At 29.3% G+C, this 21,743-nt stretch overlaps 2 protein-coding genes across 2 annotated transcripts; both read right to left on the reverse strand.

Moving 5' to 3' along the window:
- Positions 1-2,742: 2,742 nt before the first annotated feature.
- LOC125841324 (calcineurin B-like protein 7) lies at positions 2,743-5,691 on the reverse strand. Its single transcript, XM_049520436.1, has 9 exons — positions 5,607-5,691; positions 5,236-5,318; positions 5,075-5,134; positions 4,419-4,527; positions 3,872-3,924; positions 3,668-3,747; position 3,480; positions 3,110-3,222; positions 2,743-2,941 (listed from the first exon to the last, which is right to left on the reverse strand). Exons 1-9 carry the CDS (start codon positions 5,674-5,676, stop codon positions 2,869-2,871), a joined length of 642 nt encoding a protein of 213 aa, XP_049376393.1. The 5' UTR covers positions 5,677-5,691; the 3' UTR covers positions 2,743-2,868.
- A 5,798-nt stretch (positions 5,692-11,489) lies between these two features.
- On the reverse strand, positions 11,490-15,107 carry LOC125841985 (uncharacterized). Its single transcript, XM_049521172.1, has 2 exons — positions 14,712-15,107; positions 11,490-12,306 (listed from the first exon to the last, which is right to left on the reverse strand). The coding sequence occupies exons 1-2, from the start codon at positions 15,064-15,066 to the stop codon at positions 12,056-12,058; spliced, it is 606 nt and encodes a 201-aa protein (XP_049377129.1). The 5' UTR covers positions 15,067-15,107; the 3' UTR covers positions 11,490-12,055.
- Positions 15,108-21,743: the final 6,636 nt, after the last annotated feature.

The following is a 21,743-nucleotide window of genomic DNA, read 5'->3' on the forward strand; positions in this document are numbered from 1 at the left end:
ATGTACTCCTTTCCAATTTTGCTTCTAGTTTAGGTGGGTAACCCAGTAAATATACATCTACATGAATTAGATTATCGATTCTCCATATATATATATAATATCATAAGAATATATATCAATTATCAAGTCCTGAAAGCATTAGCCGATCTGATACATCAATATATGGAGTATGTTGATTAAGTAACAACCTATTCAGTAAATAGTTCCATAAATGGGATTTGGAGAGACATTACAACAAAAGAGACATTTAGTAGCAATAGATTTTTCTTTTATCGGCAATTGAGTTAATGTCATTGCATTCAAAGTCATTTTATTGCTGCAAAAATATTTAGTGGCAATTAAATTAATGTAATTGCATCTAAAGATACTAAAGCCTAAAGTGTTGGTTATAAAAAACGTATAGTTATAATTACCGCTAAATATAATATAACATAATTACAACCGTAAAATCATTTATTTGTTGTAGGGAAAGAATGGAGAGTACGCAAACTTTATCTCTATCTTTGTAGGATAGGGATGTTGTTTCCGATAGACCCTCTGTAGAAAATCATTTTGTAGATCTAGGCTTGAAAGAAATGCAGTAAAATAGTAAAAATAACAAAAGTAATAATATGAAGAACCTAGAGATCTCACCTAGAATTATTTGCTTATATGAGTAATAGAAATAAGAATATATGCCGTCAAAAGGAAGATATTGGAGACTATGGAATAGGAAATATGAAGTCAATGTCTCCAACTTGGAATTGCTTTCATGTTACAATCATCCAGAAATGTCAATTATTCTTATGCTTTCAGATAGCCAAATCACAAATGTTCGAATCGAAATAATCAAGTGTTAAAAGAAACTTTTCAAAATAAATCGTAAATGATGATAAGTCAAAAAATAATGAAAAAATATCAAAAGATACATAATAATTTAATGTGGTTCAATCATTTAGCTTATCTTCATGATAATTGAAGATGAACAATTAACTATATATATATTTTTAAAACAATATAAAATATCAAAAGAATAACCTTACAAAATGCACTCTTAAAGAGGTTATCAAGTGGTAAGGCAGAATTGGTGTCTCGAAAATTCTTCTCCTAAACAAAACTCTCTAGCCTCCTTAATGCTAATGAGAAGGAAGGACCAACTTACTTTATACCTCCAATTTATTTTTTTAGCCAAATAATTTATTTATTTTTTAGGATAAAAGAATTAATTATGGTGAATGTATTTCTTTTCTTTCGAGATGAAGAAAACCTCGAACATGATATATAGAAAAATTAGGGTAAACAACTAAAAGGAATGTGGCGGGGTAAATAGGTTCCTTTCATCTTTATTTCGATTCGAGCCTCCAAAGTGGAAGTGCTCTTCTTTTTAATAGGTCTTACACAATGCAAGCTCTACTATTAACGAAAATCTCTTAACAACGAGCTAATTTCCAGCAGGACTTTCATTAGGAAACTTTTGCATATTTTTAATAGTTTTTGAATTGATTGGTGCTCCGTATCGAATATTGAACATCGAATAGAAAAGAATAAAAGATACCTAATACATTTCCTTCAAGCTATACAAGACCAGAAAATTAAAAAAATTACAATTTGCATGAGTACCTTGAATTTGGGATAAAAGCAATAAATTGCAAAAAGTAAAATGAGAACCATCCATTAGGCATCCATTTATACATAAAAAGTAAAATGAGAACCATAAATTAGGCATCCATTTTATCATCCATATTTCTCAAAAAAGTCATATCATCTTTGAATAAACCTTCAAATCCTGCATGGAATGTATTCTTTCTTGTCTTGTTTATAAGCAGAACATATTGAAAGGTGGTCATTTGAATAATTTTTATCAAAAAATTATATATTGAATATTCTTTGTAGAAAATTATATTGTGTATATAAAAACGATATTGTATGTAGATCAAAATTACTTCTTAGAGTTTCAAATATGGCTTCAAACAATCCACATATGTTTCACGTGACAAAAATATGTTTTGTGGCTTTACTATTATAATAGGTAGAGTTCGATTACCATATGTGAAATTTACCCTATGTGATGTATAATTTACCATAGAACTTAAAAATCAATAAATATAAATTGAATAGTGAAGGAAAGATTATATATTATATACAACTTATATACCTAGCTAATTTAGTTATTTATATCAATTGTAAGTAAATTTTGACTATCAGATAGCTAAATAAAAAAAAATATAAATAATCTTTTGTATGGAAATAAGAGATCAAGCTAAATTACACAATTCACTTTCCCATAGCAAAATAAAAATATTCATCATGAATCATATTAAGAGGCATAACAAAATGCCACTTAAATTCCTATATAAACATAGAGTAAAAGAATAATGATCTAAAATTACAATTTTTCCCTCATTAGATGAGCATGATCATTTTTCTTGGGATTCCAAATAGGGACTGAAGAGTTGATTTCCAATTTATTTGTTCAATTAAGGCCTATGTATTTCCTTCCTCTGAAAAAAATTCCTCTAGTTAATAGGGGATTGATAATTAACTTCACTCTCCAAACACCTATATATATGAAATATTTAAAAAATCAAAAGAATTAAGAATAAAATTTCTGAGGCGCAAGAATAGCTTTCTTTAAAGAGATATTATTGGTATATTATATGGTATGTTGCCTGAATTCTTTGAAAATGTTGACAGGTGTGTGTCAGACTTTTCAAAATAATGTATTTTTAGAAAATCTGATACGGGAATAACAATATTTTTGGATAGTCTGAACAACATAGATTATATGAGGAAATGCAATAAAGCCATTGTATGCGCTCCCTGCAAAAACAACTATATATATATATATATATTCTTGAAGGGTACTCACCACGTCACCACTTTTATAAGTCAAAAATCCTTGTAAATCTCATCATTCTTTTGTGTATTCACCACAAAATTAGGAAATGAAACTGTGATATCCCTACAAAATAACAAAACTTATCTTGTGAATTTTGTAAAATGACAAGAAAATTTATAATAGCTAAGTTCACTTATATTAAATTGTGATGATTAAAAAATATTTGACTTTATTATATTATATTCTTATAAAAGGTAAAGTATAAATAGTGAATTAGGATTAGAGAATTACTTGAGATATGGAATTGTCATATTTTTCAACAAAGATGGATTATGAGCTACAAAATTATTCCACTCTTCTATATCTATCTTTCCATCCCCTTTAGAATCTGCTTCTTCAATTGTCTTCATCCACAAAAAAAAAATTAATTAGCACTAAATATGGGTTAGTTAAGAGTATAACTACTATATGATAATGACAATATTCTCAGTAAGTTGCAAGTAATTAAATAATATAGTAATTATTCGCATCAGGTATTTATATCAAATTAATTAATAATTTATAATTAAAAATTAAAGTGAAAATACATGTCACTTAAATCAAATGTACATGTGAATAAGTTAAAAGATACGACTTATATTCACATATTTGGTTTAAACACCCTGTAAGGATAATTTTTAGCTAATAATTGGCAGTACAAAAGATAAGAATAATTAGTGACAAACAACTTTTGTTACTGAAAAGCAAATATTCCTCGCTAATTTTATTTAATAACGGATTATTGAAAAATTTTGTTAGCTACGACTTATGTTGCGATAAATTAGGGACGAATTTCGTAGCATATATAACTTGTCGATAATTTCTTCAACTATATCATCAGTGAGTATCAATTCTGACTCATATAATAGCCCAAAAACAAGCTCCTTCACCTAAATTCAAATTAATTCAAGAAAAAAAAATCAGAAAATCATCTTAGTGAAATAAATTAAGGCTTATCTAGCTTCTATTAATAAAAAATATCATATTGTATAAAATAATGAAATATTCATTTACCTCTTTATGTCCAATAAAGCCTGTTTGCCATATATCATATAGTTTAAATGCAACTGCAATGAGAGACCATAATCTCAATTTATTGGTACGAAGATTTTTTATTTTTATTTTTAAATCTGATTATTATTATTATTATTTTGGTTTTTTAAATGATTTGTTAAGGAGAGTGAAAAATATTTCCTAGAAAAGCGTCTAGCAAACTGGATAGAGTGATGAAACTTTTGAGTATTATATATTAAAGATCGATAATAATAATATATTAGTCTTAGTGTCCGTTTGGATTGACTTATTTTAAGTGTTTTTAAGCCAAAATAGCTTTTAAGCAGTTTTGAAGTGTTTGGGTAAAGTTAAAAAGTGTTTATAAGTACTTATTTTAAAGCCAAAATAACAAAAATAAGTCAAAAGTCATAAAGTTAGAAATCCTAACTTATTGCTTTTGGCTTATAAGAATAAAGAAAGTCATCTTTTGTGAAAAACGTTTTAAAAAAAAATATTTTCTAATAATCAAACATTAAAAAGTAATATTTTTGAAAAATATTTTTCTTACCAGCAATTTTTTCTGCTTGAGAAGCATCAGGATGAAAGATGCTTAGTGTACGGATAAATTCCTCAACGTCAATTAGCCCATCCTTGTTAGAGTCAAACAAGTTGAACATCTACACGTATTACACGAGTTTTACGGATTTAATTGAATTCATTATTTTTAAAAATTTGAGTTATATATACATATACAAATAATAATTCTAATGTGTTGTATAATTATAAGATTATGTTTATTAATTTGAATCTACTGACTCTATATTATACTTGCTCTAAATTTAACACACATTCTCCTGACTCTAGATGCAACTAAACTTATTGCAAGTGGTTTGAATTATGTCATATATTTATACAGATTCTAGATTATGAATTCACCTCTATTGCACTACAATATTTGCTCATTAAACTATAGCTATGATCGGTATGCTTTAGTAAAAAATGTACATACCAGAAGAATGAGGGTCATTGCAATATAGGATCGGATCTAAGACAAGTTCTACATGTTCAACTGCACCTATTACATTCCATTCGAATTATAAATGCCAAAAAAAAAGAGTAAAACATGTTATATACCAAGATAATATTCATTCTGAATTCACTAACTTTAAATCTTGAATTCGTCAATCTACCGTAATAACATGAGCTAAGTAAAAGTTGGCTCACCCTGTCTGAAAACAGTGAATGCTTCCTGTTATCTCTGAATAATCCAAGCTGGAACTCTTCCTGTAACAAAAATAATGTTAACAATTTTTAAAAAAGAAATTGAGAATTAGACTTTTAATTATGATTAAATATATAATTAAGAAAGAAATTAGAATTAGTACTTTGCTAATAAAGCCATCATTGCAAATTGAACAACTTAATTTTCTGAAGAGTTCAGTTAATGACTTCACATCTTCCAAAGAAACTGCAGATCACAAAATAATATTTTTTTTTCAGTCATAAAATAAAGTTAATGTTAAGATGATGATGATGATGATAATAATAATAANTGCAAATTGAACAACTTAATTTTCTGAAGAGTTCAGTTAATGACTTCACATCTTCCAAAGAAACTGCAGATCACAAAATAATTTTTTTTTTCCAGTCATAAAATAAAGTTAATGTTAAGATGATGATGATGATAATAATAATAATAATAATAATAATAATAATAATAATAATAAAAAAAAATAAAAAAGGAGGAGAAAATTACAATGTGTTTGTACTGCTAGTAAAGCTTGATCTTCATTTATTCTTTCTTGTTTCCTTATAGCACAACCCATTTTATGATATTTTTGTGTTGTAAAGGCTACCCCCTTCTCTCTCTATATATATATAATAGGAATTAATTTTATTCCACGTGATTCATAAAAGTAAAAAGTCATCCAATTTTATCACGATACGTTATTAACATGAGAAAATAAAATAATGTAGAATCTTGAGTAACTGGACAAGCCACTAAAGTCGTTGAATTATTTAAATCATGTTAATAAAATGAGTCTTATAGAAAGTCCATCTATTCCTAATCTCCGATGGAAATATATATATATATATATATATATATATGAAAAGTAACACTCTTATATTAATATCTCAAACATATAAAAATCATCATTTGAAAATATAATGAGCCAAAGGATCATCGAAAATAATCTTAAAACTACTTACACATTGTCCTCCTTTTGGAATTTATGTTTTTCTATTTTTTTGAAAATATCATAAGTCAATAATCTATAGAAAACAACTTAAACTTTTTCAAAATAGAAATAAAAATATATACACCCCCAGTGGCGGATCCAGGATTTAGAGTCTGTGGATGCCAAATAGACTTATCGATTAAATTAATTTTATATTTGATTGAATTATTCGTCTTTTCGATATATATCATAAATCAATCAATAAAATATAAATAATAATATATTACACTTTTATTGAGTATTTAATCAAATAAAAGAAAAGTCAAAAGAGTAATAATGTAATTAATTTAATTTAAGTCAATAACAATAATAAAAAAAATTGTGCCACTTGGAGCTTTTTTTTTTTCTTAAAAAACATATGCAGCAAATTTCTCAAAAAAATAGGTACAAATAGGATTCAAACCCGCAACATCAGCCTTATAAAGTTGCCCTCCTACCGTGGCACCACAAGCCAATTTTGTTCTGTGGGTGGCACGCTTTATATTTATATAAATATTATATATATATACCTATATATATATATAGTTTCTGTCAAAGTTCGGGAATGGCGTGACACCCCTACAGCCTTTCATAGATCCGCCACTGTACACCCCCTTCTCAAATGTATCACTTATGAGATTTATCCTAGTGTATCTTTTGAAAATATCTAGAAAGTCTGCTTTTGACTTTGAAACGAGAGAAATTGATAGTAACACATTTTATTAGCTAGCCTTATAATGACTTTCATAATGTGGAAAATTGAAACCACCCAAACTTTTTTGACAAATTGAATTTAAGGATAATATTGTATGTGCCTTAAATATTACTACTAACATTTTTCTACTATTTCTATTGTACAACAATTTTTATAATGTAACTTTAAAAATAAGATAATTTAGTTACTATAATAGGTAAAAGTGATAACTTGACAATGTAAAGAGAAGGTCAATTTAAAAATAGTTAACTGTATTTAAGGAGTTAATTTACGAAAATTAAATAAAGTATTACGTCAATTTTCTAGAGAAGTTTCATTGTTATATATATATATAGAAACTATAACCAAACATGACGTAGAAGTTAATATTTTAAAGTAGTTAGAAAGATCATACATTGTCTTTTTAGTAAGCTAACTTTTCTTTTCTTAGTGAGCCAAGAAGGTGATTGGTGACAATTTAGATTCGTGCCATGACGAAATGCTTTCGATTATAATATTTTTATTTCAAGCTAAATATAAATAAAATTTCTATTTAAAGATGAAACGATTGATTACATTTTATAAAAGCGTTTGATTCATATTCCTAGGACCTCTCCCTGCCACCCCTGTTCATTTTATATCCATTTTTCCATTCAAGAATCAATAGTATTTTAATCAAAACTTTTTCAGCCATTAAGGCCACGTTGTTTTTGCTGTTAATTCAATATTTAAAATTCAAATATTAAGAAAACCAGCAAAATAAAATAGTTGATTCTTCTATAATATTCCTTTTCTTTTTCAAATTTGTTAGAATAATGACTCATATATACATTTATCGTTATAAAAGTGGTGACATATACCCCTATCATTATAGAAAATTGTTCCAAAAAACGGCTCACATATATCCTTTTCATCTAAAGGAGGTGAAAAAATAATTTTGAATTTATTTTTTGGATTTTTAATTTTTAAAAAGTCATGAAGGGGCATATGATCTTTTTCACACAAATTATTTTTGACTTCTTTGATTATAATTATTTGAGTTTCTTATTCGTATTTTTTTTCTTTCATCTTAAGTGTAAAAAATTGAGAAATAAAAAGAAAGAAGTGTCAATGGAAAAAGTAAGAAAAAAAAATTAAAGCTAATATATTTGTGCTTTTTTGAAAAAAAAAACTATTTTTTGCGGCTATATTTTAACTTAGTTTTTATATTTGTAAAATAAATTTTTGGTATCTATAATAAATTTTATAAGAAATTAGTGAAAAAATAAATTTGATCATCAAAATAATAAATCCAAGTTAGCCGTTAAATCAAAGAAGTCAAAGAAAATACGTGTCAGAAGGATCAAATATATTCTTACATGGATCTTTTTAAATAATAATTTAAAATTAATTTATTTTCACTTCCATTATATGTGAGCTATTTGTGAAATAGTAAACGTATATATGAATCATTTTTATAACGAGAGATATATCAACTCTAAATGACAAAGTTAACAAGTATATTAACCCTTTTCCCTTTCCATAAAGCTATACAAGACAAGAAAATTAAAAGAATTGCAATTTGCATGAATACCTTGAATTTGGAATAAAAGCAATAAATTGGAAAAAAGTAAAATGAGAACCATAAATTAGGCATCCATTTGTACATCGTTCATTTAATACTTTTATAATTCATAATCTCAATAAAGCCCTGTCATCTTTGCATAAAACTTCAAATCTGAATGTATTCTTTACAAGCACGACATATAGTACCTATTAAATTGATTAACAACCTTTTTTTTTTTGGGTGGGGATGGTGGTTGGTGCGAAAAGGAGGTTAATTGAATAATTTTTATCGAAAAATTATTCATTGAACATCTTTTGCCGATTATATTGTGTTTATAGAAAATGATAGTGCGAATATAAGTCGAAATTAGTTACTTCTTGGAGTTTGAGATATCGAATAATACGTTATAAATTACAATTATTTATATTTATTTCTCGACCAATCCACACATATTTCAATTTTTTAACTTGACAAAAATTAAGTTTTGTGGCTTTATTAGTATACTTTCTCTGTCCCATATTAGATGGACATTTTCTATTTTACATGATAATTAAGAAATCATTAATAGATTGATTAACTTTACTATTTTACCCTTTGTTTATATTAATTAGTCTGTTGAGAAAAATAATCTTAAATTTTAAAATTTTGTTTAAACTTTCAAAGGTCATATTAATTGTAAGGGCAAAATAAGAAAATTTAATTAATATTATTCTAATTTAATAAGTGAAAATATTTTTAATAAGATATCCATCTAATATGCGGCAGAGGAAGTAATAGGTAAAATTTGGTCACCATAGGTGAAAGTTACCCATGTGATGTATAATTCACCAGCGAACTTAGGCCAAACCCATCGGTAGCCCCCTAAATTTGGCACAAAATTTCACTTAGACACCTCAACTAGCTAATGTTCATTTTAGACACTTTAGCTAAGGTCCCGCTGTGTCATTTTGATACTTTTCGCTGACATGGCATGGTAAGTGTAATGCACCCAAAATCAGCGCGTGAAAGGGCTCTTTTCAGGCCAAAAAAATAATATTTAAAAGGTCAAAACTATTCTTCTTCCTCATTCTCTCCTCCACCACACACCATCCATTCACCATCACTGCCACCATCGCTATTAATACAATTAAATTAAATTTTTAATTTTTTCAGTTTCGAAAATCACCACAACCATCGTCATCTTCTCATTCTTATTCTTTAGATCCAACAATTACAACTTTTATTGCAATCTTTCAAGTTCAGTGCTACACACCATTGTACATCTATCANTCCACCACACACCATCCATTCACCATCACTGCCACCATCGCTATTAATACAATTAAATTAAATTTTTAATTTTTTCAGTTCCGAAAATCACCACAACCATCGTCATCTTCTCATTCTTATTCTTTAGATCCAACAATTACAACTTTTATTGCAATCTTTCAAGTTCAGTGTTACACACCATTGTACATCTATCACACCCATCAAATTCATATATGCAGATATTCATTCTAAACGGGAGGGACTACAACATACAAATAATACATAGCATTCGTATATGTGCTCCTTTTATAGTTTTATTCCTTTTGGAAGCATTGTAATATTAGATACACAATTAAAAAGCATGAAATTGATAACATACAAAATAAATCTACAACAAAAAAAATGAAAATCTGAATTTAATAAAAACTCCAAAAAAAAAAAAAGCAAAAGAAGAAATTAGGGGTAAAGAGGAGGCACCGGAAAAGTTTGGAAGAATGAGGAAGAAGGGGTGGGATAGTTTGATGGGGTTTTAGAAACTAAATGCTTTTATTTACTAAGTATTATTTTTGGCTGAAAATTAATTTTTCCTTATAATGTATTTTTAAAGTATTATTTTGTACTTAAATATCGCGTGTCTTTCCTTAATTAGCCATTATATTATATTATTCGCGAGTGTGTTACACGCACAGTGTAATTTTAGTAGATTGTCAAAAAAGTGTCAAACTGACACAACGGAATCCTACATGAAGTGTCTAAAATGAACATCGTCCAGTTGAGGTGTCTAAGTGAAACTTCGTGCCAAATTTAGGGGGCCACCGATAGGTTTGGCCGCGAACTTAAAGACAGGAATCTAGATTCCTAGTGTTATTACTATTCAGATAAGAATCATGATAATCATAAATTGGACTATTACTAATATTAATATTGTTATAGCCTAGGTGAGAGTAAATTGAATAGTGAAGGAAAGACTACATATTATAGGGAAAAGGGCAAAAAATGTCCAACTATGCGAAATGAACAAAAATGCCCTCCATTTGTAGTTTGGTCAAAAAATGCTTTTATTGTCAATACTTTGATCCAAAAATGCCCTTATTGTTATTTAATGGGTCAAAAATACTCATTTTTCAAATAAATATATTGTTTATTTTATTTTCAACACATTTTTTTCTACTAATATTTTGTTTAAATTAGCAAATGTTTATCTTACTTCAATTCAGAAAATAAAATAAAAAATGAAAATATTTCTTATTTTAATAAAAAAATTATTATAATTATTTTTTATCGTTATATATATATAAATCAATGATGAATATATACTATGATCTTATATATATGACATATATTATCTGTCGAAAGGGTATATGAAGTTATTCTATTTTAATTGATAAAATGAGATTAAGAAGAAAAAAATATTTCTTACATTTTTTATTTGTTAAAGTGATTTTAAAAGAAAGAAAACAAGAACATGATTTTTTAATAATATTTTAATTATGAAGAAGATGTGTTTAAAAAGAAAAAAATATATATGTATTTGAAAAATGGCATTTTTGATCCATTTAGTAACTATAGGGGCATTTATGGACCAAAGTATTGACTGCAAGGGCATTTTTGAACTAAAATATTGACGGCAAGGACATTTTTGAGCCAAACTATAAACGCAGGGCATTTTTGTTCCTTTCACATAGTTTAAGGGCATTTTTGACTATTTTGCCTATATTATATACAACTACCTATCTAAGTTAGCCATTTATATAGATTATTGGTGAATTTCAAATATCAAATGATTAAATAAATATATAACTACTTAGCAAATTTAGATATTTATATAGATTGTAGGTAAATTCCAAATATTAAATGATTAATTAAAATATGATTTAGACAATTTATATGAAAATAAGAGATCAAGCTAAATACAATTCACTCTCTAATAGCAAATAATATTCATCATGATTCATACAAAGAGGCATAACATATGCCACTTAAATTCCTATAAACATAGAAATGAAAATATCTAAGATGACAATTTTCCCCTCATTAGATCAGGGCTGATCATTTTTCTAGGGCTTGCAAATAGGGACGGAGCTAGAGGGCCGGAAAATTACAATATATGTATAACGTTAAAAATTATATATAGTAGATGGTGAAAATTACGTTGGCGCTATTGTTGTGTCAATCCACTATAATGAGATCAAAATACTTTAGTAATCTTATACGTAGTCAAATCTAATCTACCTTCTACAATGAACCATTTTTTCGCTACTCCACTTTTCTTCATCTCGATATATACTTGAAATTCATTGTCTGACTAATTCAAATTTGAGGCAGTGGGATCCAAACCATCATCGAAGGCTCAGAAATCATGTTAACAACATAGTAAAAGATCCTTGTACATGCCACGACGGTCCATTTTTTTCGCTACTCCACTTCTCATCATCTCGATATATACTCGAAAATTATTTTTTGATTAATTTGAATTCGTGTCACATGGGCCCACGTCATCATCTAGGGCTGCTAGTGGAAGATTGATCCAATGCAAGTATTTTATTTTGCTTTTCATTGGGCAATTTATATACACTAGGAAGAGTTGATTTCCAATTTACTCCACAAGAAGTACTTTTTGTATGCTTTGCAATTGAACTTGTATTTGCAGCTATTCTCATTTGTTCAATTAAGGCCTCAGTATTCCCTTCCTCTGAAAAAATTTCCTCTAGTTGTTGGGGATTGATGATTAACTTCACTCTCCAAACACCTATATATATGAAATAGAAAATGAAACTTTTGAGGCGCGATGATTAACTACACTCTCCAAACACCTCTAGTTCTCGACTTTTGAAAATATCGATGAATGTGTGTCAAACTCTTTATAAATAGGGTATTTTTAGAGAAATCAATACAAGTTTAACAATATTTTTGAAGAATCTGAACAACAATTATATTATTTGAGGAAATGCAATAAAGTCATTGTATACATTGATTTTTGACTAGACACAAGTACAAGAAAGAAAAAGAAAAACTAAATTTTAAAACTTCTAGTCTTAAAAATGCCATAATATTCCTGTAACTACATAGGCAACAGTAAAAGTTAGATGTTGAGAGTGTGAGTTTCATACCTAAACTATCATTTTTTTGAGATAAGTGTAAAAAATACACCTAAACTATCTCTTATTTTTTAGTTTCATACCTAAACTATCATTTTTTAGTTTGAGAAACACACCTCTCTCTTTTATATCACTCTCGTCATGGTGTGTGTAATACATTTTCTCTTTTATTTTAAAAAATTATCACATCACACTCCACATGGACAAAACATTCAACATTGACAAAAATTAAAAAAATTATTAGTATTAGTTAAAATTAAAAATTAAAAAATTATTATCCAAAAAATAATATTTCTTTTATAAAATAAAATTTAAAATATTTTTCTTACCCCCCTCAATCGCTTCCTCTCCTCCCCCCCCCCCCAACCCCCAACCCCAGCCATTTTTATTTTTGTTTAAATTTCTTTTGTAAAAGAATTTATTTTTTTTACTTCATCTCCTCCCCCACCCCCTCCCCCTCAAATACTAATTTAGATATTATTTTATTTTATTTTTAAAAAATTCTACCCACTCCACCTAACCCTCCGCTTCCAATTTTTTTCTCATTTTGTGTTAGATATATACATATTGAAAATATTTTTTACTTGCCACCACAAGATTTTTTTAAAATTTTTATTTATTTATGTTATATTCGGTACACTAGTAGATTTTTTTTCTAAAAATATATGTACGTACATATCTAACACAAAATGAGAAAAATGTAAAAGAAAAATAAAAATTAGGAGCGGAAGGATTAAATAGGATGGGATAAAATTTCTATTTTTTTTTTAAATAAAATAATATCAATTTTTATGGGGGGGGTGGGGGGGGGGAGGGGGGATGAGTGAGTGGTTTTTTTGGGAGGGGGGGGGTGAAGTATAAATTTTATTAAAATATTTTATAAAAGATTTTTTTTTAAAAGAAGAATGGGGGATTTTCGGCGGCGGGGAAAGGGGTACGTGGAGTGAGGTAAGAAAAATAATTTAAATTTTATTTTTTTAAAAAAATATTTTTTTTGGATATTACTCCTTAATCCTAATACTTTAATCTTTAATTTTTAATTAATATTAATAGTTTATTATTTAATTTTTGTCAAAAATGGAATATTTTATCCATGTGGAATGTCACGTATCAAGATTTTTTCAAATATAAGAGAGAGTGCATTACACACACCACTGTGGTGTGTTTCTCAAACTAAAAAGTGATAGTTTAGATATGAAACTCACACTCTCAATAGTTTAGGTATGAAACTAAAAAATAAGAGATAGTTTAGGTGTGTTTTTGACACTTACCTCTTTTTTTTTTGGTTAAAAGTTAGTTAAATGTTGTTTGAACTTTTGGAGAAAATATCATCGGATGCATGTCAAATTCTCTAGAAATTATTTTCCAATTATCTATGCTCCTCAAACGCACTAACTAAGCCCTCCATAGAAGTTCAAGGAAGTAAAGCTACATACTACTGGAAAGAGATGGGCTTTCTCCTTTCTATTTCTTGAGGGCTATTGATTTCGGGTTGAGACTTTGCTTGCTTACTTCCTTCAGCTACTTAAGGTCTAAGGTAAGGGGCACTCCTAGCATAGACTACCATTCTAATTTGTGTTTGTTGGTAGATATATGCGCTTAATTAGTTACCTGAATTAAAGAGAACTCGTGAATAAGTTGGTGAACCCGAATCCTCCAAAAATAACACTTTTTTATGGATCTAACACAATCACAATATTTTTCGGAAAGTACGAGCAACAAAGCTAGTATACGATAATGGTACGACATTTTCAGAAAGTCCAAGCAACCACAGTAAAGTTATAAAACATAAGATTTCTAAGTGATCTATGTTACTTAAACTCTTTATAAAACATGACAACGACACCACATTTTCAAAAAGTCCGAGCAACAATAGTAAAGTTGTAAAACAATAAGATTTCTAAGTGATCTATATTGCTCGAACTCTTTTTAAAAATGTAACAAAGTCAAATCCTCCAAAATAAACATGAACTTGATAACATTTTTGAAAAAAGTTCGAGCAACAAAATAAAAAAAGAGAGTGTCACATAAAATAAAACAGAACGAGAACACCAACCTTCTCGTTGAGCAGGCAAAACTTCCATTGCTGACCCTTTTGTCAAGCTCGACGAAACTCGAATTCGCTCTGTTTTTTCTTCTTCTACTAAAATGGGCTCTGTTTTATTTTGAATTACAGGTTGAAGATAGTAAAATTGTCCATCAAGGAGCAATTCTTGATTATGTAATGGAGAAGTCAAACAATTTGAACTGAAAATGTTGTAACCTGGGAATTCATTTAGAACTTGTCGAACTAATTTGGGGCCTTTAAGGTTTAATATTTCACCTGAATCTGTCATAACACGAGCAAAATTTAAATCTGATGATTTTCTTGAATCTCTTACTGCTTTCATTGAACAATTGCAGTTCCCCATTGATGTAAAAAGTTCAAGAATTTTTTTCTTTTTTTTTTGTGTGTGTTCAATGAATGAAAGAGAATTACTTTTGTTTGTTAGAATGAGTGCATATATATATATTACATAGTTTGGATTTTGAGTCGAATGTCTATCGAAAATAGTTTTTGTGTCTATAGATGTAGATGTAAGGTCTGTGTGTATTTTATTCTTTTCCGACTTCACTAGTGAGATTACTTGTGTTTTTTGGTGTTCTAGTTAATTTTTACATTATTTTATTGTTATTGTTGATTTTTCTTATGTTTGTTGTGTAATGCTCTCAATTTTACCTTATTTAGCTGTTGTTACTATTCTCATATATATATATATTCCCTTTTCGAGAGTCAATTTCTTTTTTGACCGTTCATTTGGATTTTAGCTGTGTTTTTTGTGCTCTGATTAATTATCTCATTATTTCGTTGTTTTATTGTTCTTTCTTCTATTTGTTGTGGGTTTTTTTTTGCATTATTTTATTTTTTATTATTTCTTCTACGTCTGTATTTCCTTTTTCAAATTGTTTGAAAGTATTTTATTAAACTCAATAGTTTATCAAAATCAACATCTCTATTGAGGGGTAGCGTTGAATATGTTGTTTTTGGATATATATATATATATATATATATATATATATATACCATCTTTATGTTTTTTCTAAAAATAATATACATATTTATAAATTACGTAAAAATATAAAAAATTACAAAAGATGATAAAAAAGAATATTCAAAAATGTATAAGTAAATCACATTAAAAAAGTTTCATATTTAACTTTTGGAATTCAAACTATATATCATGTGAATATAAACAAAAGGAATAGTACAAATAGTTAGTGTGAGAAGAATCTTTTAGCTAAATTCAAGGGAGTCACGGATTTAGATGGGCAAGGAGACAAGGGGATGAGGAGTAGGTGTACTTCTATATTATTTTTTTATCACCGATGAATATGACGAGATGAATAAGATTTATTTTTTTGATAAAACTCAATTTTGAATTATAACAATAATTTATTTTTTATAGTTGGTAACATTTTTGGGTAATATTCATAAATAATGGTTTTCGATTCCTATAATTGAAAAAGAATTATAGTTATGGAGTTTCAAATTTCACACGTAAAACTCTCAGTAGCATTTTAGATAAAATTCACAAATAATTACTTTTCGATCCTTGTAATTAAAAAATAACCATTTTTCATCTAGCATTTTTCCATTAAAAAAACTTTGAGCAACACAAATTTAAATTAATCAAATCGATGAATATCGAGGAGACAGAAATTTCAGCAAGTTGTTTTTATCTTTTTGAAAATTTGAATGCAAAAATTTAATTGATTAGACCGTTGGAATAATAAGTAATGCATTAATAATGGATGAAGTACATGCATATGATCCTAGGCCTTGGAATCTCATATTTCTCCGTCCCATATTAAATGGGTATTTTCTTATTTTACAGGATAATTTAAAAAATTATCAATACATTAATTAATTTTACTATTTTTTTCTTTGTTTATATTAATTAGTCTCTTAAAAAAACAAATTGAATCTTTAAAATTTATTTACATTTCTAAATTTTCATATTAATTATAGAGGTAAAATAGAAAATACTTAATTAATTCTATCTTGATTTAGTTAGTGCTCAAATAATATAAGACAAATATTTTTAGCAAAATGCACATTTAATATGGAATAGAAGGAGTATAAAAGAGTTTAATAATACATCTCACTAAAAGATAATTATAAATAATTGTTCACGATAAATAAGATTAGTAAATTTAGAATATCATAATAATAAATTGACATGCTATAACAAATTAAAATATGTCAAGACATTTTCTAAAAGTTCTTTACACGTATTTGAGAAAAGGATTAAAAATGAGTAGATCGTTTGTAGTTGCCTAGTTGGGAACATGTAGTTGTAATTAGGCCCTAATTATTAGGGGTAGAGCTAAAAACACATGAGGAGATTAGACTCATCGAAAAATTATACTATATATCAGACATAATTTTTTAATTATATATATATTGATTGAACATCCAATAGAAGTAACTTTGAAAATAAAGACAATCAAATATTCCACGATTTAGAAATTTTGAGTCCTCCATTAAGTTACGTATTCAAATAGTAAAAAATATTCTAATATTTTTTTTAAAAAAAATCTTATAATAAAATTCTGATTTTAACGACATTTCAAACGTGTGCTAACGTGGCATTCATTTCAAACGTGTCCTGACATGGCATTTAATTAGTTCTAGGGGGAGTGTATACATATATATTCCAATAAAAACAACTACATGTGAAGAACAAAGTCAAAAAGTGGATTGACTCAAATGTTTTTATTTGATTTGAAGTAAAAACAAAATCATTAGCGGTTGATCATATATTTAAACTAAATCACACCATTAAGTGAAGATAAAATTGATAATTGCTCAAAGTAATTCTAATTTTATAACTTAAAAGTACAATATATAACTAGTATAATCAGTCAAAACATACTGATAGTATTTTATAAGGTGTTTAAGTTATATTACATGATACATGAACAATATTACTCTTTTAATACTATTAAGTTGTCTTCACATATCCGTTATTTTTTAAGTTTACAAATTTTATATTTTACTAATATAAAAGAAGTGGACGCTTTGAAGAAATTAAACTCAAAAGAAAGAAACAGAAAATGAAACGTTATTTATTTTCTTGTTAAAATGAAGCATATATTAGAATTGGCTAATAACACTAATTGATTGTATAGTTAGTTAATTAAACTATAACTAATTGTCCACGTGTAAATTAGTTAGCTAGTTAGAAAGTGTCAGAGTTAGTTAGCACAGTAAAGTAGTTAGTTTGTTACACTGCTCAGCTGTATATAAGTAGTAGTGCATCATTGTATTGAGAGTTGGTTTTTGATCAATAAAAATTCTTTTCCAGTTCTCTCATTTATGATATGAGTTTCAATATGGTATCAGAGCCTTGAGTCGAGATTCTATTCAACTGTATAGAATAGGTTTCCGCCATTGTAGATCCTTTGTGGAAGCAGAGGAATAATGACTACTGGAGAATCAACATCGATTGGAGATACGTCTGCAACACAGGGTGCTGAAACTCTGGAAGAAATTGAAAAGAAGAGGAATCATCCTCTTTACCTACATCCATCTGATACTCCTGGATGTGTTCTAACTACAGTGCAACTCACAGGCATGGAGAACTACTCATTATGGAGTCGATCTATGCTAATTAATCTTTTGCAAAGAGTAAAGTTGGCTTTGCGTTGGGAACATGCAAGAGGAGTAACCATAAACTGGAATTGGAGGAACAGTGGAGAAGTGCAATTGCTTTGTGTTAGCTTGGATCATGAATACAGTATCTAAGGAATTACTCAGTGGGATCATGTATGCTGATGATGCAGCTACAGTGTGGAGTGATCTCAAGGAGAGATTTGACAAGGTTGATGGATCCAGAATTTACCAGCTGCACAGAGAGATCTGTACAATACATCAAGGTAACTTGACTGTTTCTGGTTATTTTATGAAACTGAGGTTATTATGGGATGAATTTGATACTTTTGTCCCCCACCATCATGTAATTGTGATAAATCGAGAGCTTATGTGGACCAACAAGCCTATTTGAGGTTGTTTGCATTTTTGATGGGGTTGAATGAAGTGTTTGGTCAAGCTCGCAGCCAAATCCTAATGATGAATCCTCTACCAAATGTTAGTAAGGCCTATGCTATGATAGTGGCAGATGAAGGTCAGAGGATGACTGCAGGTACACAATCTATGAGGGAAACACTGGAGCCTACGGCTCTTTATGTAGGGAGAGGAAATAGCAATGATGCCGGGAGAGGAAATATACAGAGGAACAACATGAGATCTCCACAGTTGAAGAAGAAAAACTGGGATCAGATCTGTGATTATTGCAAGCTGCAAGGTCATGTTAAGCTTGACTGTTTCAAGTTGAATGGTTATCCACCTCACTGGAAGTTTANATGAATTTGATACTTTTGTCCCCCACCATCATGTAATTGTGATAAATCGAGAGCTTATGTGGACCAACAAGCCTATTTGAGGTTGTTTGCATTTTTGATGGGGTTGAATGAAGTGTTTGGTCAAGCTCGCAGCCAAATCCTAATGATGAATCCTCTACCAAATGTTAGTAAGGTCTATGTTATGATAGTGGCAGATGAAGGTCAAAGGATGACTGCAGGTACACAATCAAGGAGGGAAACACTGGAGCTTACTGCTCTTTATGCAGGGAGAGGAAATTTTCAAAGGAGCAATGATGCCGGGAGAGGAAATATGCAGAGGAACAACATGAGATCTCCACAGTTGAAGAAGAAAAACTGGGATCAAATCTGTGATTATTGCAAGCTGCAGGGTCATGTTAAGCTTGACTGTTTCAAGTTGAATGGCTATCCACCTCACTGGAAGTTTAAGAAGAAACAACCTGAAAAGTTTAGTTCAGGTTATGATCAAAATGGCACAGGGCAGATGCAAAGAATGAAGGCAAATCAGGTGAGAGTTGATCAAGGAATATTGCAAGATGAGTTTGCACCAATCTGCAGAAAAGAGAAGGGTCAAGAAGTGAGATCACAAGAGGTTTCAGCACTGGCAGCTCAACCTACTTTCACTCAAGGACAATATCAGAAAATTCTGCATATGCTGGACAAAGAAGAAGCAGGAACTTCAGGAATCAATATGGCCGCAAATATGGCAGGTATACCTGGACCTATTGCTATATCATTGTCTGTAAATAGTACTATAAATGAGAGCTGGATAATTGAGCAACCTGTCATTTCACCTGCCAAATCGAGAAACTGTGTCTATCACACATTCATGAAGCTGTAAGACACCAGAAGGAGATTTGTTAAAGAATTTTTTGGTGGTTCCTACATTCAAATTCGATTTTCTCTCAGTGTCACAATTAACAAAACAACTGCATTACTCAGTTAACTTTTTTCTTGAGTTTGTTGTTTTTCAGGACCTCTCAAATGGAAAGGTGAAGGGGATTGGTAAGGAGGTGGATTGACTCTACTATCTCCCTAGTCACACACCACATGGAGAAGGGAAGAGTAATGAGATGATATTGATGACACACAGCAGTGAGAATTTGAACAAGACATTATTATGGCATAACAGGTTAGGGCATCCTTCAGCCAGGGTGTTACAACAACTATCTTTGACTTCAGATATTGTTGATGATGTTTGTAAGAAATGTTCTATATGTTCACTTGCAAACCAGACTCGATTGTTTTTTCCTTTGAGTTTTACAAAAACTAGTAGTATCTTTGAATTGATCCATTTAGATGTTTGGGGATCTTACCAAGTGGCAACTCATAATGGTTATAGATTTTTCTTGATTATTGTTGATGATAAGTCCAGAATGACATGGGTATATTTGATGAAATTGAAAAGTGATGTGTTCCCTATCTTACAGTCCTTTTATGCTCTTGTTAAAAATCAGTTTAATAAGCACATTCAAAGAATAAGGTCTGACAATGGGGGAGAGTTCTTTAACAAAAATTGTAATGATTTTTTGGTCACTCATGGGATTATTCATGAAAGTAGTTGTCCATACACTCCACAACAGAATGGAGTTGCAGAAAGAAAGCACAGACATGTACTTGAAGTATCTAGAGAACTCATGTTTAATGGTCATATACCTCTCAGATTTTGGGGTGAATGCATTCTTACAGCTATATATTTGATCAATAGACTGCCCATAACAGTATTGGAAGGGAAGACACCTTATGAGGTGTTTCACAATGTCAAGGCAAGGCTTGATCATCTAAGAATTTTTGGGTGCTTAGGTTATGTTACCAGATTACCTAAAGGAGACAAATTCTCACCAAGAGCTGATACTTGTGTATTTTTGGGTTATCCTGCTACTTAGAAAGGATACCTCATGTATAACTTGTGCAGCAAAAAGTTGGTAATAAGTAGGGATGTAATCTTCAAGGAAGATATTTTTCCATTTCAAAACATGGTTACTAGACAATTGCCTTTATTTCCAAATCCTTCATTGAATACACACCATAATGCTGATCATGAAGAGTTCTGATGAGATAAATGATGTGGAGACCATATTCCCATAGGAGCAGACATTTCCTGAGATTGATATGCATAATGACAGTGCAGAAAATGAAGATAATGTAGATATGATGAATGAAGTTGTTGCGAACAGTGGAGACAATGTACTGCCTGTTGATGTTTCAGTACCTGTTATTATTGAAAAACCAAGACAAACTTTTAGGACTTCAAACCCTCTCATATGGATGAAAGATTACATTACACAAGTCTTAGATAATAGCCAGCCCTATTCACTAAGGAAACACATTTCATACTAAGATATTTCTCCCCGTTATTCAGTATATCTATCCAAGTTCTCCACTGAAACTGAGCCTAGAAGCTATAAAGAGGCCATCAGAGATAAAATGTGGGTTGATGCAATGAAGTTGGAGATCCAAGCCTTGGAGGAAAATGGTACTTGGGAAGTAGTTAAAGTGCCAGCAGGAAAATTGCAATTGGATGTAAGTGGGTTTTTAAGATCAAATATCAAGCTGATGGGAAGATTGAAAGATTCAAGGCTAGGTTAGTAGCAAAGGGGTACAATCAAACTGAAGGTATTGATTATCAAGAGACTTTTTCACCAGTGGTCAAAATGGTGACTGT

This window comes from Solanum stenotomum, chromosome 10, assembly GCF_019186545.1.
Source record: "Solanum stenotomum isolate F172 chromosome 10, ASM1918654v1, whole genome shotgun sequence".
NCBI classification, from domain to species: domain Eukaryota; kingdom Viridiplantae; phylum Streptophyta; class Magnoliopsida; order Solanales; family Solanaceae; genus Solanum; species Solanum stenotomum.